The sequence below is a fragment of the Ursus maritimus genome, unplaced genomic scaffold (genome assembly GCF_017311325.1).
Source record: "Ursus maritimus isolate PB19 unplaced genomic scaffold, ASM1731132v1 scaffold_21, whole genome shotgun sequence".
Taxonomy (NCBI): Eukaryota; Metazoa; Chordata; class Mammalia; order Carnivora; family Ursidae; genus Ursus; species Ursus maritimus.
The window spans coordinates 20,409,664-20,431,403 of NW_024424564.1; the positions used below are offsets into that span (position 1 = coordinate 20,409,664).

A 21,740-nucleotide genomic window follows, 5' to 3' on the forward strand; every position below is an offset into this window, starting at 1 on the left:
ATAAATATACATTATTAAAGCATATAAATAGATTTGCTTTTACTTTACCTACAAGATGAAGTTTATATGTGACATTAAGTTAAAAACTCTTGTGCAAAAATGATCTGAAATATGACCATCTAACCTCTGTTATTGTTATAGGAAGCTTCTTACATTATAAGTGAGCTCCTTGCTGGTTATTGTTAGTTATCTGTAATCATCCACTTTTCACCCAGTGGTCCACATTGGTTACCTCCCTTTCACTTTATCTTACCAAATAATAAATGACAAATATATTATCCGCTATTTTTTTTTCTTTTGTGGTTAACTATCACCAAGTCCTTAACTTCTTGTAGAATGCCAAGGTTTCCAGATTCCTTACTAAACTGGTTTATTCTAAAACCACTCCAGATTGTCAACATCTTTCTTAAAATGTGAGCCTCCTATTGAGAAGAAAATTCTTCATTTGTTTGGATGATTGACAACTACAGAACCATTATTCTCTGTGTTTATAACTAATATTTCTATTAGAACACAATAAAATTTTATTGTATTGTCACTAAAACCACTGAATTTTTCACCAGAGAAGCTACCATTTCTTAACTACTTTCTCTTTTAGCTAGGCACTGTGTTAGTCAAGGTATTTTATCCTTTTTAATCTCATTCGATTTAACTTTCCCAACAGCCCCATAAAGTTATTATTGTCTTATTTTATGTTTTAAAAAAAAAGGATACACAAAACAAGAGCATAGAAGTTAAGTAATGAGCACAAGATCATATAATTAAATGGCTAAGCAAGGATTTGAGTCCAGGTCGTCAGAATTCATTGTCAGTGGTCTTTATGACTCCACGTTCTTGCCATTTTTCCCACACACAACGCTGAGCCATGACTCCACATCAGCCTGCTGCCCTTCATGCCTTCCTTCCTGTCTCTGTCTTTGCTTCCTTCCCTCTACCTCTCCCCTTCCTATCTTCCTTCCCTTCCACTCTCCCTTCCTCCCACTCTCTTTTCTCCTATGTATCCTTACTTAATCTCATCTTGTCAGTATTGATCCATGTCTATGTTTTCTTAAGCTAATTATAAATCTGTATTCTATCATACAGCCCACATTAGTTTTCTCATACAGCTGATTACACTTGCTGTCCACATTTTCATCCACACAGTAGATTAAGATGTACAGAACAGCACCCAAAACAAACATGTGTGTCATAATGGTATGTCCCATATGGTTGTGGCATTAGGGCACAATGGCTCAATTTATTTTGTTTTCATGACTAACACTGGGGCAATGAATGTCTATTAGTCTTACGGGTTTTCTTAGATCTAGCCTATAGAAACTAACACTTCTCTTCCCACCTGTTTTCCATTTCCCGACTTACCAAAACACTCTACCTAGTGATAATTTGGGAGTCTACTCTTCAATTACAATAGCAGCCATTGATTATGTAATTATTGGATGTCAGACTCTATGTGACTTTACATACAGGATCTCTAATTATCAGAATCACTTCAAGACTGATGGTATCATTCCATTATTGAAAACTGACAAATAAAATATTAGAGAGGACTGAAGTAAGCAGCCAAGTTGGGATTTAAACATCGGTCGACTTGACTACAACACCGCTCTAATGATGTTGAGGTTACCCCTGATCTGACAGAATGCCTCACAGTGACATTTAACACATTAGTGGTGGAGGCATTGTGATGATAATTCCTAATCTATAGATCCCTCCAGGGGGAAGAATTTTAATGGAGACTTTGAGCCATTGAATAGCCGACTGATACATTCTAAATATTTCTTCTAAGTGGCTTATAAATTTAAGTATGTAAAACAAAGAAATCCCTTTATAAAGCAACAATGCAAGACTTAGATGCGGTGGGAAGTCGTGCTGGAGGGTTAATGAGCTCCATCCTCAGGGAGGAAAAAAAATTAGAATAGGAGCAAATGGAAAATAATCTAGAAGCAAAATCTGTGACTCAAGTATCTCAATTTTTAAAATTTATGACCCATGCAACGGGCATGGGTACTTATACTGGTTATCAATTTCATATAGTTTTAAAAATATTTACCCCAGCTTACTGAAAATAACAACATAGACTTTAAAAATTAATTTTGTTTTATGGCAGTTAAAGGGTTGCTTGCTACTGCCTATAACCTATATCCAAGCTAAATTTGGCTTGCTGGTTGCGTATTATCAGTCAGGATGGCTTGAATTATGTTGTGGTACTATAACCCCAATATCCTGGAGGCGTAGAGTCACAAAGGTGTATTTCTTGCTCAGGCTGCATGTTGGTAAAAGCTCGGCTAAAGCCTGTATTTCTCATTTCTTCCTCTGCAACCCAGGCTGATTGATCATTTATTAGGTGAAACACCACTAGTCACACGGCAAAGGGGAAGGAACACAACATATCACGCACTGGCTCAAAGGCTTCACCAAGGCAGTGGCACACATCACTTCCACTCACATTTTCTTTGCCAGAGCAGTTGTCATAACCACATCCTGCTTTAGGGAGTTTGGGGAAATCCAACTGTAACATGTGCTAAGAAGGAGAGGAGAACTGGAATGTTTTCCAACAGTCCTACTGACTGCCACAGAGTGATTCCATATGGAGCTGGATTATTTTCTTAACCTACAGTTCTACTACATTAGAGCATACTAACACACAGCACCTGGTGATTGGCCAAGGAAGGCAGTTTTCGGTGACTATGTCATTCGGTTCTGCATTTTTGGTTCACGCATGCATATGATAGTCATAAATGTGGGAGCAAGTCCTCACCACAGACCGCTCTCAGCAGCACATCAAACACCAGATCAATGAGCACATCAGCCTGGAAAGCAGGAAGCCTGAACGTTGTAAAACTTGGAAGATGATGATGGTAAATAAATTCATTCTGTTTTTTATTATTTTAGTTTCAGAAAGAATTTCTTTGAATTTTCTTGCAGAAATTGGATGTCCTCTTAAAATACGACCACTCATATACTATTGATTTCTCTCTCTGAGGCACAAAGAATATGAAGTGTCGGAAAAAAGTTCATCTCTTGGCAATAGAGCTATCTGAATTCAAGTTCACCCTTCAATTCTCATGGGAGATTCTCTTCTCCAGAGTCAATGTTTTATAATCCCTATATTTCAACCCATATATTTCCTTATATTTCAATTGACAAACTTAGGTCATTCAACCTAAATAATAGAGTGAGGAACCAAAACTTGAAGAAGCCACTTAAAATCCCAGAAATGGTCCTCACTAGGAATATCAGTACCACAAAACCATAAAAATTTTTTTAAAGATTTTATTTATTTATCTGACAGAGAGAGAGACAGCCAGCGAGAGAGGGGACACAAGCAGGGGGAATGGGAGAGGAAGAAGTAGGCTCCCACTGGAGGAGCCTGATGCGGGGCTCGATCCCAGGACCCCGGGACCACGCCCTGAGCCAAAGGCAGACGCTTAACGACTGAGCCACCCAGGTGCCCCAAAACCATAAAATTTTTAAATTTCATCTCGCATTCAAAAAGTTCTGTGAACTTTCTCTTGTCAACTGGTACCTCTCACTATGGGAGAGCAGCATGTGTCGTCAGTCCATTTATCTGCCATGTACTTCGAAATTACTTACACAGACTAGGTGCAATTTAATTATTAATCAGGGCTTCTTTAGCAAGAAAACACAGTATCAAGGTAAATATTGCCAACTACTATCTGTATTCTGTGGCTAAAGCTGTGTGTGGACTGGCATTCAAGTGAGACTCATTCATTAATAGATCAATGCCTTTTTTAGTTATATACATAAATGGTCTTGCTTCAGTCCTGAGCTCAACATGATTTTGTCCATCCTTATTAGAGATTACAGAAGAATAGTTAAGAACCGAAAACATCGAATCTCTTTTATTTTATTTTATTTTTTTTAAAAAGATTTTATTTATTTATTTATGTGACAGACAGACAGACAGCGAGAGAGGGAACACAGCAGGGGAGAGGGAGAGGAAGAAGCAGGCTCCCAGCCAAGGAGCCCGATGTGGGACTCGAACCCGGAATGCCGGGATCACGCCCTGAGCCGAAGGCAGACGCCCAACGACTGCGCTACCCAGGCGCCCCCTGGAATCTCTTTTAATCATTCATTTTCAGTAAAAAACAAAATAAAATGTCATGAAACCATTCTTCCCATATGTGCTGCCCATAGGGGCTGCATCCGAATGTAAAGCCAAACATGGGACTGCAACAGTAACTACTGTTACACGTGTAGAAGGCAATTTAAAAAATTGACAATTGATTTTCCTGCCTTTTTATTTTTTTTTGAACATAATTTTGGTTTTACAGTCTTGTTGACAATGACCTGTACCTGTTTTTGCTCTGTTAAGCACAACTAAGGATGATGCCCCTGGAGTTCTTTGTCTTTTCTCTACCTGTCATGACCAATTCATAACTTTCACCCTGGAAAGTATTTACTAGCAAATATTCCTGAAAAATCAAGTAATTTAACCACAGAGATTCTGAGCATAATTTGAATGAGAAACCATAACTTCGAAGGTTTCATGTCAGCACAACAATCAGTACCCAAGAGACCAGGAGGGAAGGGATCCTGGACTCAAAAAACCTCAATTCTCAGGTATTGGTTGTTGTACCTCGTCATCCTTTCTAGCTGCCCTTTTCTTTCCTGCCTCGTGGATTCATATTTTACATTTTTATTGAAGGACTTTTTACTAGGTGGAGATACAATACTACTCTATGATCCAGAATTGTTGAATACATATTGCTCTTTTTACCATTACTTCTCAGTTAATGTACAGTGACATAATGAGAATAACGAGGAACATTCCAAACTTAAATATGAACAATATCATAAAACTAGTGTGGAATGTGAGTCAAGATGAAGTGATGAAAACAATTTCTGTATAACATGCATTGCGCTTAAGGACAGAGTTATTATAAGGACATTACTTTGGACCTAAAATTAATCTTATTAGTCCAAATTTATAAAATCTAAGGCAGATAAATTATATCCTCTGTTTCCCTCTGAAATTGTTGGCCTGCCCATAGTTAAGTTATAAATTTCATGGATCACTAATGACACACACAGCACACTATACCACAGACAGGGTTTGGAAGGTATATTGATAATGCCAACACAATGTCTTCAAATTTATTTTCTTTTTTAACTTTTATTCTTTTTCCTTAGCAAACTCTTTAAAGAAAAAGGCCTGTGCACTTATTTGAACAGATATCCATACCACATCTACATCTCCAGACCCAACTTCTCCCCCAAGCTCCACTCAGTTGCCTGCTAGACTCTCTACTTGAATATCTGAAAAGCTTCATCAACTTACTCTTGTCTACAGCAGAGCTCCTGGACAGCCCAAATTTGGCCAACTACAAAGATTCCTATCTCATTACGTAAGCATTCATCCAATTGTTCAAGCCGAAACCTAAAAGGCAATTGAGACTTGTCTCTCTCATCCGTGTATCCAATGCGTGAACAATTCCTGTTGACTTTACTCTCAAAAAGTACACACAGAACCTGACAGCTTCACACAACTTACACTGTTCACCATGCAAGTTGCCATCATCTAGTCTCTCACTTGATCTGCTCATTACTGTTACTGGACTCTCTTGTTTCTTCTCTTGCCCACACACTGTATTCTCCCACAGCAGTCAGAAGGACCTTTTAAAAATCTATTCAGGTCAGGGCAAAACTCTCCAAGGGCTTTCTCCCATGCTTAGAATGAAATCCGCTGTCCCAACCACGGCATGTGAAGCCTTACGTGATCTGCTCTCTGACTGTCTCTGGAAAGTCTACCTTGCTTATTTGACTGCAGAAGTTTGGCTTTGGGGATATTTCTTCCATGGACTAAGATCATTCTTGGTTTTTGCACTTGTGGTTTCTCCTGCCTGGAAAACTATACCCCACTTATATTTGTGTCATGTTCAATTACTTCAATTAAGTTATTTTCTTACGACCCCAGCTTAATAGAGCTTTACTCCTACTTCCCCTCATCCTGTTTTATTTATTTCCATAGTTTTGTCACCCTCTGACATTGTATTGCATGTTTATTTCATCATATTCTCACTGGAAAGTAAATTCCATAAAGGTGGAGATTTTGCATTGATCATATGCCAAATTCCCAGGAAGCAGTTATACATTTGATGTGTCCTATCCTTCAGTTAGTTCTGTGGAAAGTAAAAGAGATGATAGAATATCTAAAAATGAAAAATCGGCCATCAAATCTCAGAGGAGTAGCGCTCTGTGAAGGAAGAAAAGAGTGTGGGGGGATCTAACCTTGATCTACAGAGTGACTACAGGAATTTAACTGAGAGCGGCCCACAGGGTTTCCACATATCTATACCTTTCCCACTGAGCAGCCGGTGGCCGAGAACTCATACACTTGGAGAAATTTCCTTTCAGCCTTTGGTTAAATTCATAGTTTTGAACTTGGAGACACAATATGGTTAAACAAAAATTAAATAGCAAACAACTTCACCTGATAAAGATTTAGCACAAGCACAGTCCAAGTCAAATCTCAGCAAAATCCAAATTGTAACCACACTGGCTAGGTTTGAATTTGTAGTGAAAGAGGTTTTGTACGTCTCCATCTTAGTCACCTAGGTCTTTCCCACGCAGTGACTACTCATATATTAGCATTATTGAGGTAAAAATAAGTGCCTTAGCTACAGGTGGAATTGCAAGGAGGAAGGGAAGTTGATAACAAGTATTCCTTGTCAGGTGTATGTCCTCCATTAGAACCAACTCTCCAGGTAGTCACTGGGTTCAACTGGCTTTAGAGAGGATGACTATAGATAATTTATTATTGGGGATTTCTAGCAAAGCAGATATGCTGGATTTATGGACTTTAGGTTCTAAGTAATGAATTATTACTTAGTACCTGATGGGGAGGAAATGATGGGCTTACTTAATATTATTTTATTCAAAAAAGAATATGGGGTATACATCCCAAATGACCTCTATTGTAACCAGTTAAATTCATTAGTGGACTAGTCAAGTCCACCACAAGTCAATACAAAATTCAGTCATTTCTACACACTTGTTTTACGTTAGGCTTCTTGCAACCACTAGCAAGGAAAACATTACAAAGATTTGTTAGAAGAGCATATCAGTCTGTTCAGAGATTTTCCATTACTGCACTAGACAGCAATGTTTGGATAACTATAACACTAGTCTGTAGGAGGTTACTCTTCCAGATTTATCTAAGATTCAGTTGAGCGTTCTTTTAAGAAAAGCTCAACCCTCACGAATTATGACTATTTTAAATTGAATTTCCGTATGACTTCATGTGGCCACTAAATAACTTAGACTACAAGTAAGTGATAGTTACCTGCTAAGGCAGTGACCTCATTGGTATCATAAGGTTAACATTTGGTTTTATACGAATGTATAAATCCTGACTGGATCTAATTTAAGAATTTAGCAGACTAAATCGTATTTTATCATCTGTCCAAGGATCTAAAAACAGAAAGCTTAGATGTAGCTCCAGTCTTAACTATTTAACTGTTTGTGTGGAAAAGACATGTTTTCTCTTCAGAAGACATATGCCTAAATCTAAGTGATTAAAATTTTAGTGTCATACCTCTCGAATAGCAGTACAAAACTCACTCTGAAGCACTTTTTTGAGGGATTGCAGCTTGTGCACTGGTACTTCTCCAGATTCCTGTAGTTTTTCCAGTAATTCAATTGCTCTGGCAACATCTGAAAAAAAAAATCAAAATAGAGAGATCTAGAGTCAACCGCATCTCATCAGCAAAGTACTATCATTCCGGTTGAGTGGTGCAATGAAAAATAAGTGGAATGAATTGCAAAATCGCAACTTAAAATTCATAGCTTATTGATCTAATCTTTTGGTAAAAAGTCATTTTAATTTGTTCTACACAATTCATCACTGAATATGTCTTCTTTGGTGGCATTTCACGTATGTTATTTCTGTCACGCAAATCAGTTTGAATATTCTTTCAGGAAAGAAGAGTAGGAAACATGTCTTTTATTGATACCCTAATAACCAAATAAGTCCTGTCAATTTTACCTCCAAGATGCTGTCTGCAGTCTGACTTTTCCTTTCCCATACTACATTTATTACATCTGCAATTTTACATTTATTAATGTCATGATTTGATCAATGTACATTTCTTCTACTTACTGATAAACTCTTACAGGGTAGGAACTTATCTAAGTTTGGTCATCTTTGCATCCCAAAGTCTGGTATAACACAGTGAATCCCTAGGGGCGCCTGGGTGGCACAGTCGTTAAGCGTCTGCCTTCGGCTCAGGGCGTGATCCCAGCGTTCTGGGATCGAGCCCCACGTCAAGCTCCTCCACTGGGAGCCTGCTTCTTCCTCTCCCACTCCCCCAGCTTGTGTTTCCTCTCTCGCTAGCTGTCTCTCTCTGTCAAATAAATAAATAAAATCTTTAAAAAAAAAACCACAGTGAATAAATATTTGATGAATTAATTAATTAACTAATGGGCTCTATCCATTTAACTGCTATTCTATTATTCTAAGCCCTCATCATCATCTCTCGTCCGTTCAAAGAGATCTTTCTTCTCCTCCAGCCTCTTCCTATGGTCCATAAGGTTATCTTTCTAAAGAATCTGATGGTGTACCCACCTACGAGCTTCTAGGACAGTACCAAGCAAAAGAATTTTCTGTAACAATTAAGTTAAATGTTCCTCCTTTACTTGACATTATCAAAGGTTAATGTACCAAAAAACATTGTCTTTTATACTCACAGCTTTAAAATTCCCAGGGTGGTTTTGTACTGCCAAGAAAAAATGATATGATGAAAGGCCATTTTAAAAATACTTATGGTGATCTCTTCTACCTGTTGTTGTAGTCAATGGCTCAGTGAAGAGTCACTTAGGTATTTATGTATAAGATAGAAGGTTTTCAGCTCCTAAATGTTTAGCTCCAGAAAGCATCCCATACCCTGCCATCAGATTATAAATTCATCCATCCATCCATCCATCCATCCATCCACTAATTTGTGTTCCTATTAGACCAGGCACTAAATGTAACAAAAAGAATAAGACACACTTCCTTTCTGAACTCACAATCAAATGAGAAGACTATAACAGCATTGCTACCTATAATAAAACCATTACCTCCTCAGAATTTAGGTGGGTTTGGCATACATGTACGTATCTAATCAAAGAAAATAACCAGTAAGTGACTTTAACAGAGACTCTTCCTTGCCAACTGATTGCCAACTGTGGGCCAGTGAAGAAAAAATCATGAAATCAACACAACACTGCCAGTTTGAAAAGTTTGTCTTTTAGTACATAAACTGGAAGTCAATTGGACAATACCAGCGGTATCCACAATCAGTAAGTTACCAACCTGAGAATTTTATGCATTTCTAACTGCACAGAAGTTGCATAACTAGATGCCCACAGGTATGTGGAACTCTCCACATGTTAAAAAATTGAGCTCATTATTTTTTTTCCTGAAGCTAGCTATTCTCTTTCCATATTCCATAATTCCATGAATAGCACCCCCATCCAGCCTGCCCTCCAAGCTAGACAATGGCATCATCTTTCACATTCACCCCCACATGCAGTTAGTCAGTGATGGCTGAAGATGCCATCTCAAATATGCCTTTTGAATGGAGCCCTTTTGTTTGATTACTTCAGAAAAGCCTTTATTATTTTTCACTCATAGTACTGGAACATTTCCCAACTGTTCTTTAAATTAGCATTTTCTTGCTCATTCCATCCTCCACTTTGCTTCCAGAGTGACTATCCTGAATGACAAACCTCATTATTATCCTCCCCCACAAAACACCTTCTCTGGCTTCCCACTGCCTACAAGGTGAAATTCAGACCATGTAGGGTTACATTCAAGTCCCTTAACAACCAACCTCTTCTGACTCATCTCTAAAAACTCTTCCCTGCCCATTCTTACTTTGGACATCCAAAACTTTTGCTATTCTAGGATGTGGCACAGAATTCCAACCTGTAGGGCTTTGCACACATCATCCCCTGTTCCTGGAACACAATTAAGTAATTCATCCAGTAATGCCAGGCACTGTGCTATGCACAGGACACAGTGGTAAAGGACACCGAGGCTTGTTGTCATTTTCATGACATTTATAGGTTCGAGGGGTCACAGACACGCAGTAAAGTGGGCATGTCCTTAAAAGAATCACTACAGGTTAGCGCATGGCTGTATAACAAAGGCATTTATCACCATTTGGGAGCCCAGGAAAGGCCTCTTCATGGAATTAATAGCTAAACAGAGTCTTACATAGGAGATGTAGGTAGAGAAAAAGGGGAAGAACGTTCCAGGCAAATCAGTGCAGATTTAAGTCTTGTCAGGAGAGTGTGGGGCATTCAGAGACCTGAAAGGAGTTTGGTATGGCTCAAGTTGAAACCAAGGCAAGAGTAGCAAGAAATGAAGTAGAGAGAAATCACATCATGGAAGGTGTTTTATTTTTTATTTTTTATTTTTATTTTTTTTAAAGATTTTATTTATTCAACAGAGATAGAGACAGCCAGCGAGAGAGGGAACACAAGCAGGGGGAGTGGGAGAGGAAGAAGCAGGCTCATAGCAGAGGAGCCTGATGTGGGGCTCGATCCCATAACGCCGGGATCACGCCCTGAACTGAAGGCAGACGCTTAACCGCTGTGCCACCCAGGCGCCCCCATGGAAGGTGTTTTAAATCACATGGGAAGACGGCTTAAATAGCATCTCCTTAGACATGTCTTTCCTGATTCTCCAAGGCAGATTAAGTTGCTCTCCTGTGTTTTCCCACAGTTCTCTTTTCACTCATTCACTGTAATAATTACTACTTTCTGCTATGCCTCTGTTTGCATGTATATCCTTTACCCTTGCAAATCTATAAGCTTCTTGAGGTGTCAGGAGTGATATCTTATTTGCCATTGTATCCATGCTTCAATGCAGAGTACTTGACAAATATGAGAAGTTTAATACAGACTTACTGAATGAGTAATGGATTAATTAATGAAACTAACTCAGAAAAACAGGGGTTAGAGGTTTGTGTCTAGAAGGACACATAACTTCTCATGACACTAGACCTCCTTGGTCAAGACTGGCAGTGTGGGGGAGGAGGCAAGACTACATCTGTAGGCTAAAGGCCACTGAGAAACCACACTGAGGGAAGTTCAGAAAAGTGGAAAATGACTCCAACCTGAATACTCAGGAATTCTCACACTTGGCTGCACATTACAATTATCTGGGACACATTGAAAAATTATTAATGCCTGAGACTCCCTTCCCCCTCCCACCCGTCCCCCAAATTAAACCAGAATATTCAGAACACTGGTTCTCAACCTTCACTGTAGATTAATATCGCCCAGGGAGTTGTAAAAACCATAGATGCTTGGGTCCCACCCCAGAGATTCTGATGTGATTGGCACAGTGCAGGGCCTGGGCATGGGGCTTTCAAAAACCCTCCAGGTGATGCTAAAGTACAGCCAAGGTTGAACCACTGGTCTACTTGGCACGGGTATTTCATAGCCTCTATGTGATTCTAATGTGCAGCCAGGGTTGAACCACTGGTCTACTTGGCATGGGTATTTTCATAGCCCCTATGTGATTCTAATGTGCAGCCAGGGTTGAACCACTGGTCTACTTGGCACGGGTATTTTCATAGCCTCTGTGTGATTCTAATGTGCAGCCACGGTTGAAAAGCTCTGATACAGATTAATGGCTCTAAACCATGAATGTGCCTAACGATCACGTGGGGGAGGTTATTAAAACATATGTTCTTGACCCTCCACCCCCACTTTGGAGAAGTTAATTCAGAAAGTGTGAAAATAAGGCCCAGCAATTGGCTTCTGATTTATTTTTTTTAAAGATTTTATGTGTTTATTTGACACAGAGAGAGCGAGCATAAGCAGGGGGAGGGGCAGAGGGAGAAGCAGACTCCCCGCTAAGCAGGGACCCCACTTGGGGCTTGATCCCAGGACCCTGAGATCATGACCTGAGCTGGAGGCAAAGGCTTAACTGACAGAACCACCCAGGCGCCCCTAGGAACTGTCCTTTTAAACAAACACTTCAAGTGATTCCGAAGTTGTTGGTTCACAGACCCCATTTGTTGAGAAAGTAAATAAAATGATCTTTCAGGTTCCTATGGGTCCCAGCATTCCAGGAATCCTTGCATTTCCATTATTCTTTAATACCCTGTGTAACATTGCATGGGGTTTTTCCAGCAGTCTCAGAATGACCGGTAAAAGGCAATGGATGAAAGTAATTGGTGTAAAGTACTAGCCCATTCTAAAACAGTGCTCCTTAGAAAGGTTGTCGTCAGAATCACCTGCAGAGTTTTTTTTTTTTAATTTTATTTATTTATTTGACAGAGATAGAGACAGCCAGCGAGAGAGGGAACACAAGCAGGGGGAGTGGGAGAGGAAGAAGCAGGCTCATAGCGGAGGAGCCTGATGTGGGGCTCGATCCCAGAACGCCGGGATCATGCCCTGAGCCGAAGGCAGATGCTTAACTGCTGTGCCACCCAGGCGCCCCTCACCTGCAGAGTTTTTAAACCAGCCTGCTACCCCAGAGTAATTAAGTCAAAATCTCTAAGACTGGGATCCAGTCATCAGGATTTTTGTTTGTATGCTTGTTTGTTTGTTTGTTTAAGCTTTCAGATGATTCCTATGACCATCCAAGGCTAAGAAATATTATTCCAAAAAAAGCCATCAAGAAACCAGGCACATCCTATTAAAAGCTGGGCCAGCCCTATTACATTACACTATAGGCCTCTTCCAGTCCTTATTAAGAGGTAATTGTGAGAGGAAAGAAAACTCATGGAGAAGTGTTTTGTCATTAAGTTGGGTCAAAATGCTAAGTCTTTGCTTCTCTTCTATCCACCGAGGAGTGTCCCCAATAGAACCAGTGGTAGCTACTGGAGGTGACTGCAAGAAGGGAGACTAGAATCTTTCCTGGTTGCACAAGCAATGGACTTGGTGGCCTGCTTGCCCTCTATGCCTATCTGATCAGAGGGAGAGAATTGGAAAGCAGAGCCCACTGGAGACTGAACCATCTTGCTGGAACCCACCCAAGAGAATCGAGCAGGATGAGGTCATGGGGTATACAGCAGTTGGTAAAAGCCAAAAGAAATCTAAGGACCAAAAGTGGGAGAAATCATGTGCCGCCACCCCAGACCTGGCTGGTGCTGCAGGGCTGGTGAGTAATAAACTGGATGAGACTGGAGTTTTCAATGGAATTCTGATTCCCTTTAGCTCCATAAGAGTACCTGAAACCTGCAAGGCCAGCATCTGGAAGGGAGCAAAAGAAGCCTCAGAGCCAGCAAAATACTTGTTCTTAAAACCAATGCAATAGTGTGCGTACTTTATCTATGAGTCCCCCTCAAGGTTCTTATTCAGAATCTCTTGCATTTATTTCATGAAACTATTCTCCCAAATCAGGTTACTAATATAGAAGTTTGGGCTTACTAGTTTAGCTCAGCCTAGGAGGTATATTATTAGATAAGGACTAGGAAGGCTGCCAGACAAACAATGAAAACAAGAAGATCTCAGAATATTTTCCTGAAACCAACCCCTCCTCTGGCCTGCCAACTCTCAGGTTCATCCCTCTACCATTTATCCCATTATCTAAGCAAATGCGGGCATATTACCCTTGCCCCCTCACTCTTTCTCATATCCTGGATTTCATTCATCCTAACTTCTTTATTTTAATATATATTACTAATATAATTTATGTTGAAATATAACATATTAATATTTTAATATTAATCAATATTAATGTATTAATATTACTCAATTAATGTATTAATATTAATCAATTAATATTGATATATTAATACTGAAATATTAACATACAGTGTGGTGTTGGTTTCAGGCATACAGCAGCCTGATTCAAGAATGCTATACACTACTCAGTGCTCATGCAGTAAGTGTAGTTAACATGTCACCAAATAATGTTACTACAGTCTTCCAGGTACAGAATTTAGTGACTTATCCCTTACATACAACATCCATGCTCAACACAAGTGCCCTCCTTAATGTCCATCACCTATTTAATGCACTTCCCCCACTCCCCCCTCCACTTCCCCTCCTGTAACCACGTTTGTTCTCTATAGTTAAGGGTCTGTTTCTTGGTTTGCCTCTCCTTTTCCCCCCATGCTCATTTGTTTTGTTTCTTAAATTCCACGTATGAGTGAAATTATATGGTATTTCTCTTTCTCTGACTTATTTCGCTTAGCATAACACTCTTGAGTTCCATCCACGTTGTTGCAAATGGCAAGATTTCATTCCTTTTTACGGCTGAGTAATATTCGCGTGTGTGTGTGAGTGTGAGTGTGTGTACATATGTACACCACATCTTCTTTATCCGTTCATCAGTGGATGGACATTTAGGCTCTCTCCTTGATGTGGCTACTGCAGATGCTGCCGCTGTAAACGTCAGGGGGCATGGATCCCTTTGAATTCGTATTTTTGTATTCTTGGGTAAATACCTAGTAGTGCAATTCCTGAATTGTAGGGTAGTTCCATTTTTAACTTTCTGAGGAACCTCCATACTCTTTTCCAGAGCGGCTGCACCAGTTTGCATTCCCACCAACCGTGTAAGAGGGTTCCTGTTCTCCACATCCTCACCAACATCTGTTGTTTCCTGTGTTGTTAATTTTAGCCCTTCATTAATCCTCACTTCTAAAAGCAACAATAACAATAAACATTTAATGTCTATGAAGTAGAGGGCATTGTATGCATCTTTAACCCGTTTTATCCTTACAACAACCTTTATGTGGTAGTAAATATTTACATTTCGCAATGAGAAAATTGAGGCTTCTACAGAGTTTTAAGTACCTCATTAACAAACAGGAGATCTGAGCCTGGAGTCCAGATCTGAGTGATTCTAAACCCTGTGCCTTTTATTTTTATTCCATTCACAGCTTTTCTTTTAGCAGCTTTTGCCTTCAGCATTCAGTACTTTTATAATAGCGCTATGCTCTGCAGGCTTTCCTGGTCGGACGCTGAGCTCTTAATCTTTCCTGCCTCAATAAAGATTAACCCCTATTCCATTTGCCAGTATACCTCTCAGGTAGTATTGTCTGATCACCAGAATCACCTGGAGAGCTTTTAAATGGCAGGGAGGAGTGGTTTTCAGTCTTGGCTACCCACTGTCGTCACCGGGGAACACTGGAAAAAAATAAAACCACATACCTAGATCCTACCTACATATATTTTTTATTTCATTGTTCCAGGGTATAGCCTTGACATCAGGATCTTCAGAGCTCCTCAGTGATTATAATGTGTGGCCATATTGAGAAACACTGATATGGAATCTCAACATACACCCCAGGGATCTTAATATCAATGCTACTTATAATAGTAATAGCTGTTATACCCAGTATTTAGTATGGCACTGATTTAAACATTTTACTCCTCTTCACAGCACTATGAGGTAGGTACTATTATTATCCCCATTTTACAGAAAAGGAAACTGTGACCAATAGAGTTGGAATGACTTCCCCAGGGAAACAGTAAGTTGTAAAGTTAAGACTTGAATCTCAGTAATGGAGAATCTGGGCTACATTGAGATGTCATTCAGGAATCCATATTCTTAAAATCATTCCCAGCACTTCTCCAAGATCGTTAACAGAGATTAAACTAATCTGATCAACAAATCCTTGCTTGAGGGCTGAAAGCAGTGGTTCTCAAATTTTAGTCAACATAAAAATTTAAGTCTGGACTATTTATTATTAAAAATTGAGATTTAAAAAAAGATGTTGAGGGTTAAACCTTGAAATCTGCTCTTTTAGTAGTCCTCTCAGACGGGGCTGATGCAGGAAGCAGATCACAGATAGACTCTTTAGGTTACTATTAATAGTTTAATATGTGATCCATAACAAGGTGAGGTCATCATCTGTTCAGTGCTTATTTACCCTGTTTATATCATTTTGCAAAATCCTCACCAATATATAAAAGAATTACTATTGTTTCCACTGTGTAGTTAAAGAAAAATAACAAATAACTAAGTCTCAGAAAGATGAATTATCTACAACTAGTAAATGATATGGCCAGGATCCAAAACCATATGTGTTTGACTCCAGTGCCCATGCTCTTATTTATTTGCTCTATCCTGCCACAGAAAAGGGATTACAAATAAAACAATAAAGGTATGGCAAAAAAATTTTTAATATAGCATCATGGACCATTGTAAGCTAGGGCAAACAGTGATAACACTATGGTATAATCAATGTGTTTATATTGATAATATATTTTTTAAAGATTTTATTTATTTATTTATTTATTTGAGAGAGAGAGAGAGAGTGAGGCAGAGGGAGAGAGAATCTGAAGCAGACTCCACACTAAGCATAGAGCCCGACACAGGGCTCAATCCCACAAATCCAAGAGCATGACCTGAGCCAAAACCAAAAGTTGAGCGCTTAACCAACTGAACGACCCAAGTGCCCCTGATAACATATTTTGATTATTGAAAAATGATCAAATCATCAACTATCTGTTGATAGTAAGATAACCTATTTTGGAAAGATTTCCTATAAGGTAGGTTGGACATTACAACCCAAAACAAGAAAATACTGAAACTTAAGTGGCATGAACTTCCAGTGATCTGGAATAACCCAATTATTGTTTTCTTTTTCCTTAATGATGAATTTTTATTAACTTGACTGACATTTAGACTGCAGAATCTGACCTATGACTCATCTCCATCTGGAACTTGGATGAAGATGGAGCTGGGTCATTTAAAGCATATTGTTCACTAATTCCATAAACATTTATTGGGTACCGTGGCAAACAATATGAATTATCTACTCGAAAGCCATCTAAAACCCTCATGTCCCTTTCCTTCTACTACAAAAGCTGGAAAGCAAACATACTTCTCTTTCCAGACTCCTGTCATTTGGGCAATTGTTCTAATTGTAAAGTCATTGGGTATGGCTTCTAGGAAGGTTTTTAATTTTTTAAATTTTTTTTTTTAAAAGATTTTATTTATTTATTCGACAGAGACAGAGACAGCCAGTGAGAGAGGGAACACAAGCAGGGGGAGTGGGAGAGGAAGAAGCAGGCTCATAGCGGAGGAGCCTGATGTGGGGCTCGATCCCATGACGCCGGGATCACGCCCTGAGCCGAAGGCAGACGCTTAACCACTGTGCCACCCAGGCGCCCCTAATTTTTTAAATTTTATTTATTATTATTATTATTTATGTTATGTTAGTCACCATACAGTACATCATTAGTCTTTGATGTAGTGTTCCATGATTCACTGTTTGCGCATAACACCATGCAATACGTGCCCATCTCAATAGGCATCACCGGGCTAGCCGCTCCCCCCAAACCCTCAGTTTGTGTCCCAGAAGGCTTTTTAAATGGACAAACTGCTAACATATGCCTTCAGCAATTTGGTCTTTGCGCCCTTCGTCTTTCCCCAGTTTGTGATCATGCAAAGAACCTTCACATGTTAAGGAAGGTGGAGCAGGAAAAAGAAAGGAGCCCAGCCCTTGACGTCATCACTGAGCTGTTGTACTAGCCTTGAAGCGTGCCGCACTGTGATTCCTGCCTACGAGACAAATACAGGCTTTACTGTTTGGTTTTCTGTGTCTTGCAACCAGATACAAGCTAACTGATACACGAGCACATAACTTTTAAGGCACTGTTCTAGGTTGCAGAGCTAAGGTTGATGTTGAGTCACCTATGATGGTCCTTTGATTAAGATAGACTTGGAAAGCCTCTCTGGAAAGGTGACATTTGGCGTGAAACCTGAATGTTAAGAAGGAGCCAGCCTTATGGAAATCCAAAAGAGGGCCATCCAGACAGAGAATAGCAAGGGCAAAGACCCTAAACTAAGGGGAGCAAGTCTACATGTTAGAGGAACGCGCGCAAAACCAGGGTCCAGGCCACATGGTGAGAGAGGTGCAGAGCAATAGCAAGGGTGGCGTCCTGGTAAATAATCATCAACCAGCTCTCCGAAACAAAAAGACAAAACAAAACAAGACAAAAGTCCTGATTGGTAGCACTCTCGGATTTCTGTTATGTAAATACTCCTACCATGGCCAGTTTCAAATTACCAGTACATCACTGGGTTGCACAATTCCTCACTACTTACTTATCAGCTCCCACTAGGCACGTAAATGGTCAGTTTAAAAATTTAATGGGGTACAGCAGAGCATATGTACCAACACAATAAAATAAATGGCCAATAATGCCTTGCACTTCCATTACTCTGTTTATGAAAGGAAACGCTCTCACTTTACAGGTTACCAATGAGACATGATAATCAGTGTGTCCTCATCTGCCAATCATCTCTGCTTTGATCCACCAACAACTTGCCATGTTCCTATATGCTGACTAACTGGTAAACCCGAAAAAAGAATTAGCCCAATTTAACTGCACTCAAATTAAAAACTTCACTCATTATGTTCTTAAAAATATCCTACTTTATGTATTTATCAAAAACAGAATGATTTTTCTTCATGGGATTTGGGATGATGTTGGAGCATAAAACAAAAAGAGTTTGACAATACTAGAATTTTTAAATCACGAATTTATAGAATGACAAAATCCTGGCCCAGACTAAAGTGTTTGCCAAACCTACCACAACCAAGGGAACAATTTATGCTACGAAATGAAAAGCTGTAGTTGCTAAGAGATTCTCTGAAATGGAAGGTACCTATTTCATTTGAAAGTGATTACTTACCCAATAAACAAATCTTTAGGTATACAAAGCTTAAGATACAGTTTTCTTTGTTAAACAATCCATTACGTGGTCAGAATGAGTAATGTTTCCAGTTTTTCTAGGAACTATAATCAGCATTTCTTCTTTTTCTTTTCTTCTTTCTCCACACCCACCCTCCCCCTTTTAAAATTCATCTGATTTTCCCAAGCAGCTAAAACTGAATCTTGATTTGCCTACCACTACCTGAGACCTCAAGAAATCAAAAGTTGCACGTTCCTTTTTTGTTTGAACTTTCTTTTATCTCTGTTATATTTGATGTCTTCCCTTCCCTTCTATATTATCACCTCACTTTTCTATTTAATCTTACATCCATGTCTGTACACCGTTACAGCCAACTATAACTTTATTCCTAATGACAGTGAAATTAGCTCAGTCCATAGTTTCTTATTTCCAACCTTCTCGGCATCCATGCAAATGAACAGCTGATTTGATTGTGTTTTGGGAACCTATGAGGGATTAGACCTGAACAAAATGTAATCTGTCTTTCCCTGTCTGAAAGAAGCTGAATAATCTACAGTCCTCTTCTATGCTAAATACTAGAACATCTGTGTCCTACTAATGTTTGTATATGCCATTGTATCCAATACAGAATCATGGCAATTGTAGGCACTTAAGTGTTTGTTGAATGGAATTGATTGTATGAAACTAAATTTTCTTGTTACATTTATCTAGTATTTGTATTCACTAGTTAACCGTGATACTTGTGTCAGGACTTACTGACAAGATTTATTTAGATTTCTTACAAAATGTGAACTCTAAGAAAATGAGAACTTAAGGGACTGGACTCTATCTTTCCTTAATGATCAAACTTAATCTTCCTTCCATGAGCAGGAGGAGCAAGAACCAGTGGGTATGACTTAAAAGTGTATCAAAGTTCATTCTAGCACTTGGGAAAAAATTTAGAGAAGTCTTATTTTAAGCTCTCTGGGGAGGTATTTTAAAATACGCTGTTCGGACTACGGTGTTTTGTATGCAGACAGTTTCTGAAGTTTCTTAGAACATGAAGACAATGAACATGTACTCATTAGCCAATTAAGTATACTGGGTGTATGACTGGAGGAATACAATAAAACCACCGCATGCAGATTAACAATTAGGATACCTCGACAGTGCACCCCCAGCTACCCAGCCTGCCTATCCACACTATTATTTTTCTTATGCTTCATTTACGACCTCAACTGACCTTAGACCCAGCTGGATGAAAGCACAGAACCTCTTTCACAGAGTTTTACGTTTACCTTAAAATTAAAGGCTATGTATTGTTACCTTTCTTTCCACAACTCCTTCTCCGTCTAATGATTCCTCAATGAAGGTTAGTAAAATAATTATTATTTGACATCTTAAAATACTAGACCCAAAATGATGTGGACCCTTAGGCTCTATAATACTTCCCTAGCTTAGTACATAAAAAAGCAACCGAGCTTTTATATTGGTAGTGATTGCACCTGTACGTATCGTAAAATTGGGAGGCTTTTTTTGTCATTATCGTTAGTAAACCCCAATTCCCTTTTTCATAGTGCTCAGGAAATTGGAAGGGAAAGACCTTATCAAGAAATTGCTGGAGAGACACCCAATCAAATTGGGTGTTTTCAGAGAGCTTATTATAAAGAAACCTTACAAATTTTACTTCTCATGTCCTCAAGTATCTCCTATTCTAGAAAATGGATGAATGTTTTTATCCAAACTGACACTTTGATATATTATTCTACTATCAAGCTACTTAACAATATGTTTCCTCTTCTACGTTCTCGCTACTATATCATACTGTCATCCAGTTTCTTAGCTACTTTGGGAATTGTGTGGTGAGGTTAGTGTGGTGCTATCTACACCTGTTAAAGATGTTCATAGGACAAGATGAAGCTTGGACTACATGGAAATTGCTCTGGTGAATAGTTTATGTATTTTCTTGAGAACATGATTACTATTAAGATGATTCAAACTTCCAAGGGAAACACATGAACTAATGAGTTTCTCTTCATTATGTTAGATTCCCTGGGGCTGCTTTCTCAGACTTTCTATTGATGTTTCTTTTGTAAACCAAATCTTGGGAATAGAGGAGGAAAAGTAATTGTTTAGTAATTTACTGCATTTGCATAGCAAACTACCAGTAACTAATGGAGAGTTATTTGGTTTAAGTATAGTTTTATGAAGTATTGGGTAAAATTAAAGATTATCAAAAATGAACTTGAGTGTTTTTTCCTAATCATACAATAAAGTCACATCTTGTGGGTTTATACGGTAAGTCTGAATCCCAGTCCTGTGCTTTAGATACTTTTTCTTTGTTTAAAAAAAATCTCTTAAAACTTTCTATTACCAATCATTTTTTCCGAAAATTAAAATGAAAAATTTCAAAGATGATTCAAAATAATTTAACTAAGTGAATAACTTTAGATTAAAATTGGAAGCAGCTATTTTATTTAATTTTCTAAGTCCTAAAATTCATTATTTTATCAAGAATTGTAATCATGGGTATATAGTGATTCCATTCTATAAAATTTTAGTTTTATGATAATCATTTACTCTGTCATCAGATCATTCTTTATATTAGAATTAATAGAATCCTTGGACTGCCTGGGTGGCTCAGTTGGTTAAGCATCTGACTCTTCAGCTCAGATGTGATCTCAGGGTCATGAGATCGAGCCCTACAATGGGCTCTGTGCTAAGCATAGAGCCTGCTTAAGATTCTCTCCCTCTCCCTCTGTCCCTCCCAACTCATGTTCTCTCTCTCTCACCTGCTCTCTCTTTAAAAAAAAAAAATCATGACTAATATACTGAGTTACCAAATATTATTTTTCCATTAATTTTAATGTATACTGTGGAATAGTTCAAATACTTTAGAAGTTCCTGTTCTTTGAAGGACAGATCTTTGTAAATTCATTTGAAACTAGGACCTTAGGGTATGTTTTAGCTTTTCTTTTGTTTCTTCTGCTATTGGGCTATTTCAATTCTCTATCACTTCATTGTCTTACAGTCCTAGAATGTACATTCCATCTGATTTTCTCTTTTTTAAATTTGTACCAATGCTCTTTTTCTTGATCAAACATGAAAACCTTTCATTCATGGTATTGATCTTTTCAAAAATCCA

General features: G+C 38.7%; 1 protein-coding gene across 2 annotated transcripts in view; it reads right to left on the minus strand.

The window, feature by feature from the left end:
• LIN7A (lin-7 homolog A, crumbs cell polarity complex component) overlaps positions 1-21,740 on the minus strand; it is a 116,991-nt gene that overhangs the window by 67,316 nt on the left and 27,935 nt on the right. The window contains exon 2 of one of the 2 annotated variants that reach the window (XM_040637297.1): positions 7,585-7,677. In XM_040637297.1, coding sequence (XP_040493231.1) covers positions 7,585-7,677 — 93 coding nt within the window. Of the gene's footprint in view, positions 1-7,558; positions 7,678-21,740 lie in introns of both variants that reach the window. The other variant, XM_040637296.1, reaches the window with a different exon arrangement.